Source organism: Neoarius graeffei, chromosome 13 (assembly GCF_027579695.1).
Source record: "Neoarius graeffei isolate fNeoGra1 chromosome 13, fNeoGra1.pri, whole genome shotgun sequence".
Classification (NCBI taxonomy): Eukaryota; Metazoa; Chordata; class Actinopteri; order Siluriformes; family Ariidae; genus Neoarius; species Neoarius graeffei.
In genome coordinates, this window is record NC_083581.1 from 54,544,929 (window position 1) to 54,564,380 (window position 19,452).

General features: G+C 41.7%; 2 protein-coding genes across 2 annotated transcripts in view; both read right to left on the reverse strand.

Annotated features, from left to right (window-relative positions):
• Positions 1 to 568, reverse strand: part of cdc42l2 (cell division cycle 42 like 2) — a 34,530-nt gene extending 33,962 nt beyond the window's left edge. Inside the window, exon 1 of the mRNA XM_060938049.1 lies at positions 473 to 568. The gene's annotated coding sequence lies outside the window, so the exon portion shown is untranslated. The remainder of the gene's footprint in view (positions 1 to 472) is intronic.
• A 127-nt stretch (positions 569 to 695) lies between these two features.
• The window catches only part of dnmt3bb.3 (DNA (cytosine-5-)-methyltransferase beta, duplicate b.3), a 56,378-nt gene continuing 37,621 nt past the window's right edge, over positions 696 to 19,452 (reverse strand). The window contains exons 17-23 of the mRNA XM_060938050.1: positions 17,844 to 17,989; positions 16,003 to 16,093; positions 14,151 to 14,299; positions 13,777 to 13,862; positions 3,266 to 3,335; positions 2,823 to 2,944; positions 696 to 2,740 (exon numbers count right to left, since the gene is read on the reverse strand). Coding sequence (XP_060794033.1) covers positions 2,584 to 2,740; positions 2,823 to 2,944; positions 3,266 to 3,335; positions 13,777 to 13,862; positions 14,151 to 14,299; positions 16,003 to 16,093; positions 17,844 to 17,989 — 821 coding nt within the window. The 3' untranslated portion in view covers positions 696 to 2,583. The remainder of the gene's footprint in view (positions 2,741 to 2,822; positions 2,945 to 3,265; positions 3,336 to 13,776; positions 13,863 to 14,150; positions 14,300 to 16,002; positions 16,094 to 17,843; positions 17,990 to 19,452) is intronic.

Below are 19,452 nucleotides of genomic sequence, written 5' to 3' on the forward strand. Positions count from 1 at the left end.
GGGCATTTTTTAAAATCATGAAATAGCCAAATATATTTTGCGTATCTAGCTAGTTAAGATGGCAGATATTTGGCGATTTATACGATCAGAAATATGCCAGTTATAGTTTAGTGCATTTCCTGAGAAGACAGGACAAAACTGCGTTAACAAGCCGCTAGCAAATAATAATAATAATTAAAAAAAGTTACGTTTGTTAATACGCTACCAAGCTTAAGGTCACTCCATTGTGATAGCTAGTTATATAACTATATTTCATATTTACCAACATTATCGCTACTAATATGTTTGGAATGTAACCATGCTAGCTACTAACAGGTATTTAGCTTGAAGGCTAGTTTTGGAGGCTAGCTTGACGCTAGTACTTTATTAGCTAAACACCGGCAAGTCTTAAATTCTGAATAAAGTCAGTAATTAGCCGCAGTATTATTCGATAAATAGTTCAACAAACTAATAATATACTTTCATCTCTTACCAAAGATGTTGATTCGGAACAGCAGCGGGCTGTAAACAGACAGGAAAAGCGCTACTAGTGTCCAGGAAATTTTTACGGTGACCGCCCGAACACTCTACTTCCTTTTTACACAATAAAAGTCCTTGTTTTACACACACCCTTGAGAATGAGAATAAAATCGCCATCTATAGCAATAAAAACTTAAGACTTGAAAAAAATTTTTTTTTTAATTTTTTACACGGAGTCTGGGATCATGATATTTCCACACCACCAGTTTACTGATTGCAGAGCAGGTCAATTTTAAAATTATATGTTATTACATTTTGGTGCATGGATTTCAAAATAAAAGTGTGTACAGCTTTTTTTTCTCCCCCCTCGTGTAATTGTTAGTCAGGATATTCTGTATAATTATTCACCCAGTCACTCATCTTGACTAAAGGCTTTATCTTGGTCAGTAGAGAACCAGGGTTCACCTGAGAAACTAGTTGAAACCCATACAGACACAGGAAGAACATGTGAAACTGAGGAGCCTGGAGCTATAAATGGCAACCCTACATGCTGCTGCATAATTATTTATAATACATTTATACATTAATCACTAGTCTGACTTTGATCAAGGACAGGAGGATAGATTTACACTATATGGCCAAATTTCCCTAAACTGTTGCAACAAAGTTTGAAGCACACAATTGCCCAGAATGTCTTTGCATGCTGTAGCATTATTCACTGAAACCAAGGGGCTCAAACCTGTTCCCTATGCACAGAGAGCTCACTAAAGACATAGCTTACCAAGGCTGGTGTCGAAGAACTCGAGTGGCCTGCACAGAGCCCAGACCTCAATCCCACTAAACACCTTTGAGATGAAATGTGCCCCAGGCCTCCTCGCCCAACATCAGTGCCTGACCTTACTAATGCTCTTGGGGCTGAATGAGCAAATCCCCACAGCTACACTCCAAAATCTAGTGGAAAACCTTTCCCAGAAGAGCAGAGGTTATTATAAGAGCAAAGGGAAACTAAACCTGTAATGGGATGGTCAACAAGCACATGGGTGTGACTGGTCAGGTGTCCACAAATATTTGGCCATACACTGTATATTACCTGTTTAATCACCAGTCTTACTTGTGTCACAGATCGAACGAATCACTAATGTACGTTTCACATGTTTGTAACAGAAATGTTGCAAGCTTAAAAAAAAAAAAAAAGTGTGAAGGACAATTGTGGTATCCTGCCGTGCCAAAGGTAAAACAACTTATGGCCTCCTACAATAAATCCCACTGGATCACCTGCGATTCAAACCTGTACAGAGACAGGGAAAATTTAAATGATCGATTTAATGAGCCAGAAGTGATTTATGACCTACAGGCAATTTGCAAGCATCAGGCTTGTTGACACCATTACACTCTCCTACACCATCATGCACCTAAAATAAATACAAATATAAATCTTTGAAGTATAGTAAATACATTTTATGACTTCAAATGTGGGGCGGCATGGTGGTGTAGTGGTTAGCGCTGTCGCCTCACAGCAAGGTCCGGGTTTGAGCCCCGTGTCTGACAAGGGCCTTTCTATGTGGAGTTTGCATGTTCTCCCCGTGTCCGCGTGGGTTTCCTCCGGTTTCCCCCACAGTCCAAAGACATGCAGGTTAGGTTAACTGGTGGCTCTAAATTGACCGTAGGTGTGAATGTGAGTGTGAATGGTTGTCTGTGTCTATATGTCGGCCCTGTGATGACTTGGCGACTTGTCCAGGGTGTACCCCGCCTTTCGCCCGTAGTCAGCTGGGATAGGCTCCAGCTTGCCTGCGACCCTGTAGAACAGGATAAAGCGGCTAGAGATAATGAGATGAGAAAGTAAACATGAATTACTTTAATGAATATGAATAAAAATGTGCACAGGTATTGTATTCAAAATGTTAATTCATTAAAAGACACAGTTTGGCAATTAGAAACCCCTCAATATTAAAAAAACAACAACAATTGTTACAGTAGATAAAACAAATATTGTCCGTGACTATAATGATTTAACCACACATTCAGGAAAATGAATAAAAATAAAATAATAATAATAATAATTACTTGAAATTCCAGAGAGTAAATTTCTATTTAAGAGATAAAGAACATCTTTTAAAATCCTCATCATTTTAGGGGAACTTCATCACAGGCAAAGTAATCCTTCAGTGGGGCAAAGAGATGCCTGATCACCGGGACACTCCAGGATTTACCCAACACCCTCAGTCTCTGTTGACGACCCATGTTCTTCGCATCGGTGTAATGCTTTGGAAATCCAAAAATCCTGACACAAATACAAGTGGTGGTGAAATAATGGGTTTAATATTAACATAATTACATACATATGAATACAAAAAGTGACTAACTTTTCCACTTCAGTGAGCCATAAAGTGTCATCCTTTCCATTTTCGGAAACAGGAAAATTCTGATCCTTGCATCCTTGCTTGAGAGAATTTGGGCGTGTGGTGATGGTCCGCACTTTGACATACTAAAAATAATTGCACACATGGAAAAGAGGTTAATTAGCACAAGTCAGTCCAGCTTTAGCAAATGATGGTGGAGGAATCGCACTCCCACTTTTTGCTCATTTGCCGTATCAGCCTCAAAACTAACTAATTATATTAAACTTCCCCCAAAATTGTTAAAAGAAGCCAATGGGATAGGGTCACACTTTTAAACACTTGTCCCCAATTTTATCCTTTTATTAAGCACTCTGCATTGTGTTACATTCTTTTATTGGTTTTCAGTGGTATGTACTACATGCTTATTTATTTAAAAAAAAAAAGAAAAGAAGAAGAATGTGTCAGACCTTTGCAGTGCGGCCAATTTCGAGGCATTCCTGGAGGGTCACCTTGTCCTTTTGAGAGGCGACGATTGGTCTAGATAAGAATAAGACAATACAAAACACTCATTTTGCTGAGTTGAAGGAATATACCAACTAAAGTGTACTTTCACAGGCCTAAATAACTTTTCAGTGCTATCAGTACATTAATTAACCCCATTGCCTCTGATCATGTCACGACATCTGGTTTTACTTGTGAACAGTTTTTGAATTTCTTCATAAAACTGATGCCACAAGAACTATTATTTTTTTCACGGTCTGGTTTCCATCAAATCCTGCGCTCTGACTGGCTGGCGAGCGGGTCTGTATCCTACGTTACGGACCCCGGTTACGGACCTCTGGCGACTCGCTCGTTCACAACAAACATGGTAGCATTTTTTGTCAACATTTATCTTTTTTTTTATAAGATTTATTTATAAGATTATCAAAAATCTTATAAATTTTTGCCAGCATTTCTTAGGAGAATAGCATTAATTTTACATCATGGATAGCGATAACGACAGTCTTCACAGTGAAAGCGAGTTTTACTACCCTGAGGAAGAAGAAATGAAAGAAAACATTTCAGGAGAAAGCTAAAAATCTCTAACTGTTGTTAACGCCGAGCAAAAACATGGCTGAATCCTGAATGACTCAGTTTTGTATAAATAGGGGACTACATAGGCGGCAAAATGTAGTTTTTTTCCTGCCATGGAAGTGCACTTGTATACCGAGGAGGAAGCCATTTGCATTACAGCCGTGAATGAGGATTCAAAATGGCGGCTCGGCTCGGTTTTCCCTTTCGGGCGCTCTCGTTTTCTGTTAGAATTTGGTAAAGAAAAAAATAAATATATTATTTACCAGCTTAAGGTCGGTCCGTATGGTGAAATACCGTGACCTCGGCCCAGAGGGCCTTAGTCAGTATTTTCAAGACCTCGGTCACGGTATTTCACGATACAGACCTCCCAGCTGATACACACACACGTATACGCACACATTTATTATTTATATATATATCTGTGTGGGTGTGTGTACATATACATGTATACATACGTGTGTGTGTACACACACACACACACACCTTGATATTCATGCCAGATCTCTCGATATTGATACAAAACGACTACAGGCTCGGTGAAAACCAAGTATTTTTCAGAAAAATAAAATCATAATAATACAAAAAAAATATGGAAAGTGCAGTTTTATTTTTAAGAACTCACTGCCAGTCATCAACATTAACATCTCATCTCATTATCTCTAGCCGCTTTATCCTGTTCTACAGGGTCGCAGGCAAGCTGGAGCCTATCCCAGCTGACTACGGGCAAAAGGCGGGATACACCCTGGACAAGTCGCCAGGTCATCACAGGGCTGACACAGACACAGACAACCATTCACACTCACATTCACACCTACGGTCAATTTAGAGCCACCAGTTAACCTAACCTGCATGTCTTTGGACTGTGGGGGAAACCGGAGCACCCGGAGGAAACCCACGCGGACACGGGGAGAACATGCAAACTCCACACAGAAAGGCCCTCGCTGGCCACGGGGCTCGAACCCAGGACCTTCTTGCTGTGAGGCGACAGCGCTAACCACTACACCACCGTGCCGCCCCAACATTAACATAAATTACGAATAAATAATTACAAATCAAACATTTTACTGCAGCTCTGCTTTAACAATAAATAACAAATGCAGCAGCTGGTGGATCATTGAAAGTGCACTGAAGTGCAACATATTATATTCTTCAAAAGATCACATAACTGTATGCAGAAAATGCATTTATATGCATTATAACTAATTTCTAGAGTTTCGGAATGGCCACTTGATTAAAATGTGTTCGGGATGGTATTTTATAACGCTTGTCCAGCGTCCGAACCATTTTTTAAAGCCCTCTTTCGAGACTGTGTACACAGGTACCATGTCTTTTGCAATGTGGTATGTTATAGCGTCTGTAATTTCTTTATGTCTGGTGGACATCGACTCGTACGGTGTAACGCTACTGAACGCATCAGCAATCAAACTTTGCTTTGGCTTATTTTGGGATGACCGAGAAGTCCCCGGTGTTTCCCTCATTGTCATACACTCTTCGTGCAGCACATGACAGTGTTGTTTCAGGTGGTAAAACATGTTTGTTGTGCTACCTTGCTTCGTCGCAATTTTTGCTAAGCACGACCTGCACAACACCTCACTCTGGTCAACATCGTCCTTTTTGAATCCAAAATACCTCCAAATAATGGAGGATGATTTATGTTTTGGCACCAAGTCAGATTCTGCACCGCCACTGGCCGCATTATTTTCCACACTCATATTATATACATGTATTTCACTTCCTATTGACTGCGCAGTCGAGTTCATCTGACCAATCTGAGCCTCTTTCCTTTCCTCAACTGTCAAACATTGTTAGTAAAACGAATCCCCGCTGTTCTTTCGATATCCTACCCACTTGTCTATTTAAAGAGGTATTACCCACTACTGGCCAGGGGATCTTGGCCATAATTAATCGCTGCCTTGGAGATGGTTTGGTAATTCCTTATTTTAAATATGCAGTGGTTCACCGATGACAGAAAAAACATAACCTCGACCCTACAATCCTACATAATTATAGTCCTATTTCCAAGCTGCCATTTCTACCCAAGATCATGGAAAAAGTTGCATCTTACCAGCTGTCATCTTAATTCAGCCAGCATAACATCATGGAGAGGTATCAGTCAGGTTTTAGATCTTTACATAGCATGAAGTCTGCACTACTTAAAAGGTCAAATAACCTATTGCTGTCTGTTGACTCAGGGTCCTGTGCTGTCCTGATTTAGCTTGATCTTTGTGCAGCTTTTGACACAGTCAACTATGATATTCTCCAAGTCTTAAATGTGGCATAGGAATTCAGGGCACTGCCCTCAGCTGGTTCACCTCCTATCTTAAAGATCAGAAATGTACAGTTATGATCGGCAATAAGTTTTTCCTGACAGTACTAATTAACTGTGGTGTTCCCCAAGGATCTATTCTAGACCCTCTTCTGTCTTCCAAAAACATCACTTATATGCAGATTACGTCCCACTAAATTCTGACAACTGCCCCCTTTCATGGCTTTATTTTATGCCTTGAGAATGTCAAAAAAGTGCATGAGTTAAAAAAAAAAATTCCTCCAGTTAAACAATGACAAAAAGGAAAGCATTGTTTTTAGCCCCTCAGCTACTGTAAATGCCCCCCTCTCCACAAACATACGGTACAACCCTATGTGAAGAATCTTGGGGTAATTTTTGACTCTTCTTTTAAATTTGAGAAGAAAATTGGTGCCATTGTCAAGGGTAGCTTTTTCCAGCTTAAGACTACTGCCAAACTTAAGCATCTTTTCTCGTTTAAAGATATGGAGAGAACATTATTTCTTTGTACAAAAAAATTCATAGTGAAAGCCTAAGGGCAGCTGTTGTGGCTGTGAACCTTTTGTGTGTAACATTTTTGTAATGGGCTTTAAGTAAACAAGTTTTCTGTTCTTTCTATTGACAGGAAAGTGTTTAAAATCTCGTTTGTGGTAATCACTATTATGCGACAGATACGATAAGCAGAGTTTAGTTTTAAAAAACGATGGTTACGTATGTAACTGTGGTTCTAAGAATTTCAGATGACCACCAGAGGCGGTGCTTTAAGCACCTGAATGTCTATCGCATGTACATGCAGGTTGAGTGTTTGTATCACAAAGTCACCTGTGACCTGGGTGACGTATGCCCCCTGCCCCAGCGCTAAAGGCACGTTCACCCAGGAAGTGACCTCTTGGCAATCTTCTCGCAAGTATTCCGAGTGGCTGCCAAGCTCTGGCGGTCATCCGAAATTCACAGAACCGCGGTTACATAAGTAACTATCATTCTAATTCATTTCTACTGACCGCCAGAGACGGTGCTTTAAGCACCTAGATGACTAATACCACCAAGGTCACGAGGAAGACCTACTTGCCTCTTTAAGAGAGCTGTGAAAGAGTAGAAAGAATGGTTGTTGCCACTGGGTTGTGAGAGACCACATTAACCCTATAGAATCTTGCAAACGTGCAGGTTGATGTTCATGATGCAGCTGCACAGATATCTGAAAGAGGAACCCCTTGTAGGGCCGTCCATGACACAGACACACTCCTCGTTGAGTGACCCCTCACATGAGGGATTGGGAGACCACTGCCCCTATAGGCATACACAATAGCGTCTACAATCCATTTGGACAGCCGCTGTTTAGACAAAGCATGACCTCGCCTATGCCCTGTATGACAGGCAAACGGTGAATCTGACTGCTGGAAGTCAGCAGTGGTTTGAATACAAGTCTTTAATGCTCGCACTAGGCACACTAAGTATGCACTCTGCCCTTGCTCATCCTCTTGAGTTGGGGGCTCAAAAGCTGCCAGACTGGGGGCTGATTTGTGTAAGAAGGTCTTTGGGAGAAAGAAAGGTTTAGGCCATAAGGTAACCCCTGTTTCACCAGGATTCCAATGCAGACACTCTTAGCTCACTGATAAGGTGTGCAACTCATCTAGCCGAAGACATGGCTAACAGAAAGGCTGTCTTCATAGACAAATACTTCAATTCCAACCTCTCTAGATGTTCAAATGGGGGTTGGCACAGTGCCTTTAATACAAGAGGATACTGGGTTTTTCCAAGGTGGTCTTAGCCTTTGCACATTTTCTATGAAATCTCATTTCATCTCATTATCTGTAGCCGCTTTATCCTGTTCTACAGGGTCACAGGCAAGCTGGAGCCTATCCCAGCTGACTACGGGCGAAAGGCGGGGTACACCCTGGACAAGTCGCCAGGTCATCACAGGGCTGACACATAGACACAGACAACCATTCACACTCACATTCACACCTACGGTCAATTTAGAGTCACCAGTTAACCTAACCTGCATGTCTTTGGACTGTGGGGGAAACCGGAGGAAACCCACGCGGACACGGGAAGAACATGCAAACTCCACACAGAAAGGCCCTCGCCGGCCACGGGGCTCGAACCCGGACCTTCTTGCTGTGAGGCGACAGCGCTAACCACTACACCACCGTGCCGCCTATTATAATAATCTTTCTTACAATTCCTCATGATATTTACCTCCGCCAAGGAAGTTATGTTTTCAGTAGCGTTGGTTTGTCTGTTAGCAACATTACGGAAAAAGTAATGAACGGATTGCCCTGAAATTTTTTCCAGAGGTGTGACTGGGCACAAGCAACAATCCATTAAATTTTGGCGGTGATCCGGATCACCTTCTGGATCCTGGATTTTTTTTAAAGGATTCTTGCCAGAGGTCTGCGCTCTCCGAGTGCTTTTCTAGTAATTAACTATTTTTATACTTCTTATATTTATTTTCTGCTTCTTTAGTTCTATGTTTTATTAATTCTCTATATAGTGTGTTTTTCTTTTTACAAGCCTTCTGCAGTCCCTTTGACATCCATAGATTATCTTTATACTTTAGTTTCCTACAATATTGTAGAACTGGACAGTTTTTATCATATAATATTCTAAATAATTTTAAAAATTCATCATATGCTTTATGAGTATCATTCTCTTTATCCATCAACTCCCAATCTTGCTTTAGTAACTCGTTACCTCTGCCAAGGAGGTTATGTTTTCGGTAGCGTTGGTTTGTTTGTTAGCAACATTACGGAAAAAGTAATGAACGGATTGCTCTGAAATTTTTTCCAGAGGTGTGACTGGGCACAAGTAACAATCCATTAAATTTTGGTGGTGACCCGGATCACCTTCTGGATCCCGGATTTTTTTAAAGGATTCTTGGCGGAGGTCTGCGCTCTCCGAGTGCTTTTCTAGTTATTAAGTGCATCCATGGATTCCTCTGTCCTGACCTTTCTATGCAGGAGTATCTTATCCTGTTTGTTTTTTATGTGGATATCATTATAGACTGTGAAAACTGGAAAATGGTCACTAATGTCATTTACCAATAAACCACTTATTGTATTGTTATCCATTTCATTTGAAACTAGAAAAGCACTCAGAGAGCGCAGACCTCCGCCAAGAATCCTTTAAAAAATTCCGGGATCCAGACGGTGATCAGGATCACCGCCAAAATTTAATGGATTGTTACTTGTGCCCACTCACACCTCTGGAAAAAATTTCAGAGCAATCCGTTCATAACTTTTTCTGTAATGTTGCTAACAGACAAACCAACCAACCAACGCTACCGAAAACATAATATATTTACCTCCGCCAAGGAGGTTATCAATTAATGCTGCACAATGGGTTGTGATTCGGGTGGGTCTAGTAATTTTGGGATGTAGGCCAATACTGTATATAGTATTAATGAATTCATCAGTCATCTTATGTTTATTTGGATTTAACAAATCTATATTGAAATCACCACCAATAAACATGACTATGATTTAAATTTGAGAAATGTTCATCCATCCAGTTTTTAAATGTATCTATATTCGAACCTGATGCTCTGTATATACAACTTCCAATGATATTTTTTCTATTTGGCCTATTTATTTCTATTGTTATACATTCAAGCACATTGTCCACCACAGTTGACATATTTTCCATCACCTTATAATTGTAATTCAGATCCACATACATAGCTACACCACCACCATTTTTGTTTCTCCTATTCATCCATATCAGCTCATAACCTTCAAGACCAAAATTCATGCCTCTTTCATTGCTGATCCATGTTTCCTATATTAGAATTATATTAAAAGACTGGGTGAATTGATTTAAATAGTCTTTGATATTATGAAAGTTGGCATACAGGCTTCTACTGTTGAAATGGTTTATTGAGATTTTATCATCAGTCTTAAAAGTGCTGTTAACAGCACGTCAATTCTACAATATAAATGAAAATCACGGGGAATAACCCTTAACTTAAATGTAGTTTCTTAATTAATCCAGGCGAGTAGTCAGTCTTTGATAACAATTTAACATAAAAGTGGATTGTTACCATCCAACTCTCAAGCACAGGCCTGTTGTGGTAACAGAGTTTGCATTTCGTAATGGAGAGCTACGAGGGGAGATCTTGGCCCAATACTCAAGTGAACTGCATTCCAGATCAGCATTAAAGCGAGAAACACCACCTGATCACAAACTTAGCTATTCCTCTTAGACTGCTGAATCAGAATGAGTTCACTCATATACGGGTTAAATTAAAAAAGATTTACTTACCTGTTGTCGTATAACACCTAGGGATGTGACTTTTGATCAAAAACACTTCAAAATTCGCTAAAAGATATTCGAAATTCGATTCGAAAATCGACAGAACCCCGCCCGCCCCACCCAAACGCGCGCACACATGACAGACAGGGTGAAAGTGGTAACGGTTTAATGAGTCATCAAAAAACAAACTTCCATTCACCTCACATAGCCTACAGTATCAAACAATAATATAGGCTTCCAATTTTATTGTACATTTCTATGCAGCCACGACTATTTTCGTCTGTTGGAAGGAACCGCGGGTGAAACTGCCCGTTTAGGAAACGATAATGAAAGCATTCGAACAGTCAGAGCAGAATAAACTTAAGACATATTTTTGTTCAAAAAAATTAACATGTCGACGTGGTCGGGATGGAGACGGGTATGCAGCCTATTGACAATTAGACCGGCTGCGGAGAACACGCTCCGATGGCATGGACGTTGCAGGCACACACAGGTAGGCGCTGGCCAACTTTGCCAGGCGAGGGTATTTCTGTTGATTGTCTTTCCACCATGTCATCGGGTCAATGTGGAGCGGTGGGCATGTATCCTGGCAGTACTGAGTCAATTCAGTCACGCATGTTGCCCTCTCTGTGCTGTAATCCTCGCCAAATATGACGGCAATTGCTGCTGTTAATGGGCCATCCTTTCGGGAATGTTTCGGTTCGCTGGGCCCTTCATGCGATTCCGCCACCTCTCCGGCCTCTTCATCATCTGCCATGGACAGAAGGTTTCTCACCTCGGCCTGCACTGTGTTTCTCACCTCGTCAGTTGCGAAACCTCAGGTGTTTGTGTCTGGGATCCAAAAATGAGGCAATGTATGCGACCTTGCGTGCGCTGCTGGCATTTGACTACCTTTACTGTACGATAGCGGCACCCTCTGGCCGAATTAATGCAACAGAGTATGTTAGGAACAAGGAAACGCCTTTCCGCGCTCATTTTTTTTAGTGGAATGTAACGTAAGCCAAAACGGCATTCGAAATTACTATTCATTATTCGAACTCGTCACGAATATTCGACTATTCGAAAATCATGTCCCATCCCTAATAACACCATCCTTGGCTTGCTCGAAAGTAGGGATGTTAACCGATGACCGTTTGACCGATGGTTGATCGAATCAACGTCAACCAGTTAATTTTTTTTTGGTTGTCGGTTAAAAAAAAAAAATCAATCGTTTTGAAGCTGCCGATTTTGGAGTGGAGAACCTGGAATTCTGTGTTGTAAACGCTTGGGGCATGCCATGCGGTGTAAGGACGACAGCTGACAAATCAGAAACACCCATTCAGTCATGTCCTGCCCTCCCGCCCCAGTTGAAGACAGCTGCCACTCGGCGAAAGAAAAGTCTCAGTGTTGGATTACATTTTACTACGATGTTAACCAGGTACATAACATCAAGGAAATTCTTGACTATCAAAGAAACAAGAACACGGCGCATGAATGAAGTTGATGGTTGATTAGTCTGGTGAATATTAATGCACAATGTAATAATAATACACAAGATCTGAACTAAAACCTGGTTACTCACTGATGTTACTTAGCATCAGACAGTTGCTATATTAGCTTAGTGGCTAATCAGCTCAGCTCCAGCTCCCCCATTCCCAATGGCTGTGCACAATTAGCAGCCATGTAACCGTAATATCAGTAGTTGGAAAACAATTGCAGTATGAGGTCTCTGTGGCTCACTTCGAAGAAAAGTGCCTAGTCCGTAGCAGTATGCAATATTAACACACAGCCTACTGCAGTTAACTGTAAACACCAGGGGCCGTATCGCTAAAACGTCCTATCTTCAATGAAAAGCGGTGTCTGGAAGGGGAGTGACAAACGCAGCTTTTATGTCTGTGAGCCAAGTCGGTGACGGCTTCAGAGCAACTTCAATACCATGCAGTAATGGTGTGTTGATATTGGTAACGGCGTTATAACGACCGTAGCTAATTAATTAGATTACCCGGTGTTATAACAGCCTTTATTTTAACGCCGTTATTCCAATCACTGAATGTTATGTACTTCTTCTAGCACTTGACTTTATTTTCAGCGCTATCATGGCCAACTGAAACTGTCTCTAAGCTGGAGCCATTTGTCCTCCACTCCAATACAAACCCCTCGACATCAGTGCCGTGTTTGACTAAATGCTTCGCGCTGTAGAAAAGGTAATGTGAGTGGAGGGCAGCGACTGGGACTGAATGTGCGGATGCTCGCGGTTAGATTTAGAATAGATTCTAATAATTCCAATTCTAGAATTTTAAACTCATAGGTTAACCGACTTTAACCGGCTAACGAGGCTCGGTGGTCGGTCAAGATTTTTTTTTTAGTTTTCGCCATCCCTACTTGAAAGCCTACGGAACACACTTGACTGTAAATAAAAGGCTAATCGCAGCCTTTGGAGGGCGAAAATTCGCAGCTCCAACTTGTCTCGAGTTACAAGACTACCAGCGATGCCTGCACACTCCTGAAAAAAGCTGCTTACTAACACGAGAAGATAGCAAGAGGTCACTTCCTGGGTGAACGTGCCTTTAGTGCTGGGGCAGGTGGCATACGTCACCTAGGTCACAGGTGACTTTGCTGATACAAACACTCAACCTGCACATACACCTGATGGACATCCAGGTGCTTTAAAGCACTGCCTCTGGCGATCAGTAGAAATGAAATAGAACAAGTATTCCCATAACACTCTTAAAGAAATTATACAACATTTGTTAAAAGAAGTCTGGATCCTGAACACCAGTCTAATACCCCTTTTCCACCAAATCAGTTCCAGGGCTGGTTCGGGGCTGGTACTGGTTCACAACTCGTTCAACTTGCAAGCCAGCTGAGAACCAGTTTGCTTTTCCATAGCTCGCGGTGCCAAGGGAAGCCACGTCATTACATCGCTGTATACGTCAGTTACGTCGCTACGTTTGCATAAACCTTGGCGCGAATATCGAAGCAAAAACAACACGGAAGAAGCAGCAGCAGCAGCAACAACAACAATAATAATAATAATGGATGACTTTGCGTTTGTACAGCTGCGGCTTCTCGTCGCTTAAAAATGGCGATCTTTCGCGGTCTTGTTATTGGTCTTAACAACTCCTCCCCCCCGCTGATGTAAGCGGTTCTTTCCTCTGGCCCAGCAGAGAGTTGGTGCTAGCCTGGAACCGGTTTTTCTGGCCCCAGAGCCAGTTCTTTGTCAGTGGAAACAGAAAACCCGGTTCCAAACTAAGCACTGGCCCCGAACCAGCCCTGGAACTGCTTTGGTGGAAAAGGGGCATTATAGTGGCTTCTTCTAATACTCTGAAAATCAACTGCAGTCTTTATCAAGGGTGCAAAGCAATTTTGTAAAGGACATGAAATACAAACCTGTTCATGCCTGGTAGATTCCCCCAGAAATACCGTGCTCTGTGGGCTGGACTCACTTTAACAGCATCAATAAGCACCGGGTTACACTGTGAACAGAACACGCACACACCATAAGACAAAAAAAAATGGAAAGAAATAAAGTTTCATAAGGGCTTTAATGCAACGTACAAGAGAAAATAAGGGTAAGTGTTTCACAAAGCATTCAGCGGTGTCGACGCCTGTCAGGTTGATCAGAGAAATCCTATATCACCGAGATTTAATCACACATTATCTTAAATGGCTGCAGCACCGTTTAATCAAGCAACTGAGTTAATTAATTAAACTGTCCAAATAAGACATTTGCATGAATGGCACAGAATTCTGCAAAGTCTTACTTCCAGGAAACGGCAGATATCAACTCTGTCCCTGGCGTTCATGAATACAACGTTCTCAAAAAGCCAGAAGAACGGTCGCGGGTCATCCTCCTTGGGCTTCATGATGTTCAGCAGCCGGTAGTACTCAAAGAAGAGCCGTCCTGTACCCTCTGCAATTAGGAGAGGTTTGCCATTAGGGAAGAGCTCATTATAACAGTGTTTAAGAAATGCCTAGTGCATTATACAATAGTCTTATTATTTTACCTTAGAAAAAGCTTTACACTGCCGATTAAAGCCCCTTTCACATACGAAACCTGTCAGATGTGAACCTGCGCAGAACGTGTAAAACATGCAAGACCGGACCCAACGTATAAACCTTTCCAATTTCCTGCCAGATCTGCTGTGCTGGAATGATTGGCCAAATAGCCGAGCGTATGAACGGAGAGCTTTCATGCTGTAGACAACCTTAACCAGTATATGTGTTGTGCGTTATTGTCAACGTTACCATGCCAACATGGAGCGCTCGAGTCCAGTCAGTCAACTGATTATTCAACGGATGTTAATGGTCGATGTACATTTGGTCATCCTATTTTCGTGTTAGTAACAGAAATTAACAGGCCATTTTTGCTTTTGTTATTAGAAATGGCTCAGATATAAAATTTTAAAGAAAATCGTGTTTCCTTCTTTGGAAGAAGTCTCATCTCATCTCATTATCTCTAGCCGCTTTATCCTGTTCTACAGGGTCGCAGGCAAGCTGGAGCCTATCCCAGCTGACTACGGGCGAAAGGCGGGGTACACCCTGGACAAGTCGCCAGGTCATCACAGGGCTGACACATAGACACAGACAACCATTCACACTCACATTCACACCTACGGTCAATTTAGAGTCACCAGTTAACCTAACCTGCATGTCTTTGGACTGTGGGGGAAACCGGAGCACCCGGAGGAAACCCACGCGGACACGGGGAGAACATGCAAACTCCACACAGAAAGGCCCTCGCCGGCCACAGGGCTCGAACCCGGACCTTCTTGCTGTGAGGCGACAGCGCTAACCACTACACCACCGTGCTGCCTTTGGAAGAAGTCAAAAAATAAAATTCCAAACAAAATAGAGTCTTTTTATGAAACCTGTGGTCGTCGCTGATAAATAGCATGTGCGATTCACTGAGCAGCGCAAGCAGAGCAGATTCTAATGAGATCTGAAATAATAATGATTTTATTTTCAGAAGGTTAATAACCAGTTTAGCTCACACTAATTTTACACTGGGCCTTGTATCTATCCGAGCTTGGGACTGGCACTAAGTAAGCACTGCCTTGTACAACCCTAGTGGCTGGGTACGGATCACATGTAGTAGACCACTTTTGTGCCTTAACGTAATGTCAGCCCTTACCACCAGCTACCACCAAAGTATATTTCAGATCTGTGGGAAACACTGAATAAGTTAAATCCAATCGTTTCAATTCCCACTGGATCCATGGCAAGATTATTATTAATGTTACTAGGTTACCAGGGGATAGATTAACATTTCTACTTTACTGTTTTGCTCCTATTCCCCGACGACACCATTATGGCAGCAATAAATAAACAGTTTTCAGTTGGAGTGTAAATGGGGAAGAATAATGGATAGACTAAGGCTAATTAAGTAAATGACAGATCCAGATGTACATTTAGAACTACAATGAGAATAAAAAACAAACCGCGTACTGTTCTATACATGTAAAATGCTACAAATTACTACTAAAAAAGTGTTTGTGTTTGACTACCCTTACCTATTAACCACAAAAACCTCTTCCTTTTTTTATATCACATTTCAATTACTGTGATTATGCTCAAGTAGTTATGATTGAAGAGTAACAAAGCAGGATGTCATACCAAACAAGCCTTTCCGTGCTGGATTTGCTATGGACAAGTCGTTACATGGGCTGCCTCCGATAAGAAGGTCAAAAGGACCCCATTCCTTAATCTGAAAAGCACAGTGCAACAGGTTGACAGTAGACTTTCATTCTCAAATAGATTACTTGGGTATAGGGCTGTGCGATATGGGAAAAAATGAATATCCCGATACATTTTCTCCATTTCACGATATACATCTCGATATATTTAAATCTCCTCTAAAGGACCCCATGAAATCTAACTTTTACTCTTTACTGTTTTCACTACAATCCCTGCAGATTAAATAACATTCTTGGTTAACTTTACAGGTGGTTTTCAACAACACATTTTAAATTTTCATGTTGGTGATTAATCACAATTGAATTGAAATAAGACTATTTTTATTCAACAAAGATGTGGCACAAACTGCAAAAACAATCTTGAAAATTGCAACAAAGGGGCAACACAATACAGAGCTGCTCAGAGCTCAAACCAATAAAGCGCAAGCTCAACACTGAGAAAGACATTTAGCCTAAATAAGAAAAGTGCCCATTCGTTAAATTATTTTAAAAAAGTAGATCTCCAAGCTATTAACCTGACTACTGAAAACCACGGGAACATTCACAATAGAGAGAGATAGATTGAGGGAGAGAAGAGAGAGATCTGCAAAACATCATTTTTCTCTTTGCACACTTTTGAACTGAATGTTTCCTGGCTCTGCCTCTCAGATGTGTAGAATTCCGCTATTGCCTTCTCTGTAAAATGTCTGCGACCAGGCAACTCATGTTTGGGATCGAGTGTGTTTTAGTAATTTTTGGAAGCCTGGTTTTTCCACTATGCTAATTGGGATCATGTCTTCGGCAATGATGTTAGTGATTGCATCCGTTATAGCTCTCCATCTCTGACTCGTTTTCTCATATGGGGGGGCTTTGGAGAACGAGGCCGCTATGGTCATTTGTTTAGCTTGTGGGGGGTTTTAGCTCGTGAGCAAGTAGTTGGGAGTTTAAGAGACTCTGCATACTGTACCGGGTGAGTTTCAGGTGATGGAACATATTTGTCGTGCTGCTGCCTTTCGTGATGACAGGGTTTTTTTTTTGCACACTTTACAAACTGGCATTTGCTGTTCCACGTCCTCCTCGCAATATCCAAAAAATGCCAGTTGACTGACCCCTTACTAGTTCTTTTAGGAAGTAATTTGTCGCTGAAATTGACAGAGCTTACACGGTAGCCTATGCAACACCAGCGATTGCACGAACTGAGTCAGCGCTGTAAACCGGAACCAGGAAGTCTTCCGTCCGGCAGTGTTGCCAGATACTGCTGATGTTTTCCAGCTCAAAATATGTTCAAAACCCGCCAAAATGCACTTAAAACCGCCCAATCTGGCAACACAACCGAAACTAGAAAATCTTCCCGGAAGTTCCTTTCGGCACCGAGATGTCGCCCGGGATTGGTTGGCGAGTGCGTGACGTTATTGTTTTCTTTACCCTTAGGCAGCCTCTCATGTTACTGCCTGAGGGACAGAGAGAAAACCACCGGAAAAGGTTTTAAACAAACACAAGTCGGAAGATGACCATAAAATACTCGATAATTACGATATAATAATTTTATGTATCGCACAGAGTTTTCGCGATATATCGAGTATATTCGATATATCACACAGCCCTACTTGGGTAGCTATCTCTGTTGGCTCCTCATAACGTTTTGCCAGCACCCCTGATCAAACTGAGAGCAATTTAATGTTTACAGAGTTTGGTTTACTTTTTACTGTTCCCAAAAAAAAAAAGGCAAAGTCACTGAGTGAAGAAAATAAAAATCACAATGCAGAAAACCCATATACATACATGGTTCTTAGTAATTCTACGGACATCATCCACTTGGATAATTTTTCCATCATGGTTCACAACTGAGATACTGATGGACTCCTCATCTATTTCTGATGCAACATATTTTTCCACTTTAAAGCCCAGATCCTTCAGTACCTGGTACCCTAAAATGTACACACACACACACACACACACACACACACACACACACACACACACACACACACATTATTTCAACACATCATAGACATTAGTAGAGGAGGATTCACAGTTGTAGACTGTACCCATGTGCTGCTGGTCCTGTCACAATTTCCCTGCCCTTTAATTACATTAATTAATTGCCTTCAGTCATACTAATCACGGTAATGGGCAGTCGATTTAAACTTTGACAGCAAGTACACTATATTGCCAAAAGTATTCACTCACCTGCCTTGACTCACATATGAGCTTAAGTGACATCCCATTCCTAATCCATAGGGTGGACGTCAGTCCACCCTTTGCAGCTAGAACAGCTTCAACTCTTCTGGGAAGGCTGTCCACAAGGTTTAGGAGTGCGTTTATGGGAATTTTTGACCATTCTTCCAGAAGCGCATTTGTGAGGTCACACACTGATGTTGGACGAGAAGGCCTGGCTCTCAGTCTCCGCTCTAATTCATCCCAAAGGTGTTCTATCGGGTTGAGGTCCGGACTCTGTGCAGGCCAGTCAAGTTCATCCACACCAGACTCTGTCATCCATGTCTTTATGGACCTTGCTTTGTGCACCGGTGCACAGTCATGTTGGAAGAGGAAGGGGCCAGCTCCAAACTGTAAAAACAGTCTGCATGCCTAGGTGCTTGATTTTATACACCTGTGGCCATGGAAGTGATTGGAACACCTGATTCCGATAATTTGGATGGGTGAGCAAATACTTTTGGCAATATAGTGTATGTTGGCATTCTTTACTAGGCCCTTAAACAACAGTAGTGTCCTAGCATTGACAACGTCAGGTGGGAGACAGCTCCACACTGGTATGACACGAGCACAAAAAAAAAAAAACTTGGACGAGTCAATCCAGTCCTATCCAACTTGTGCCTTATCCAATATTGCAGGAACATTACCTATAAAGTATTCAAGAATTCTTCCAAAATGTGTACAAGTGATCTGTTTCACATTAGTGTGAACATACATAGTTTTACCACCCCAGTGGAAATATTCCCCCCGCCCCAATTCCTGTATTTTTAATAAATTATTTCCATTCCTGTGGATATCCAATATTACTACTGTCCCCTTTTGCAGACAGCAGACTCCATAGACCCTTTTCACGTGACGTCACGACAAACGCGGCCGCCATTTTGGACATGTACTACCAGTAGTTTACCACAGCCAGCATTGAGGAACGGCAGCAAAGAAAGTTTTTATTTTCAGCAAGACTTCCATCATGCCACTATATTGTTGTGCACCTGGATGTAGTAACCATCAACAAACAAGGCAAGGGTTATCATTTTATCGGATCCCGACGGAGAAGATGGATAGCGGCCATTAACAGGAAAGATTGGCAGCCCTCGGCATACCAGCGCTTGTGCAGTGACCACTTTGTTGGAGGTAAGACGAATAAAATTAGCCAGAAAAGGCATTACATTGCTGTTAA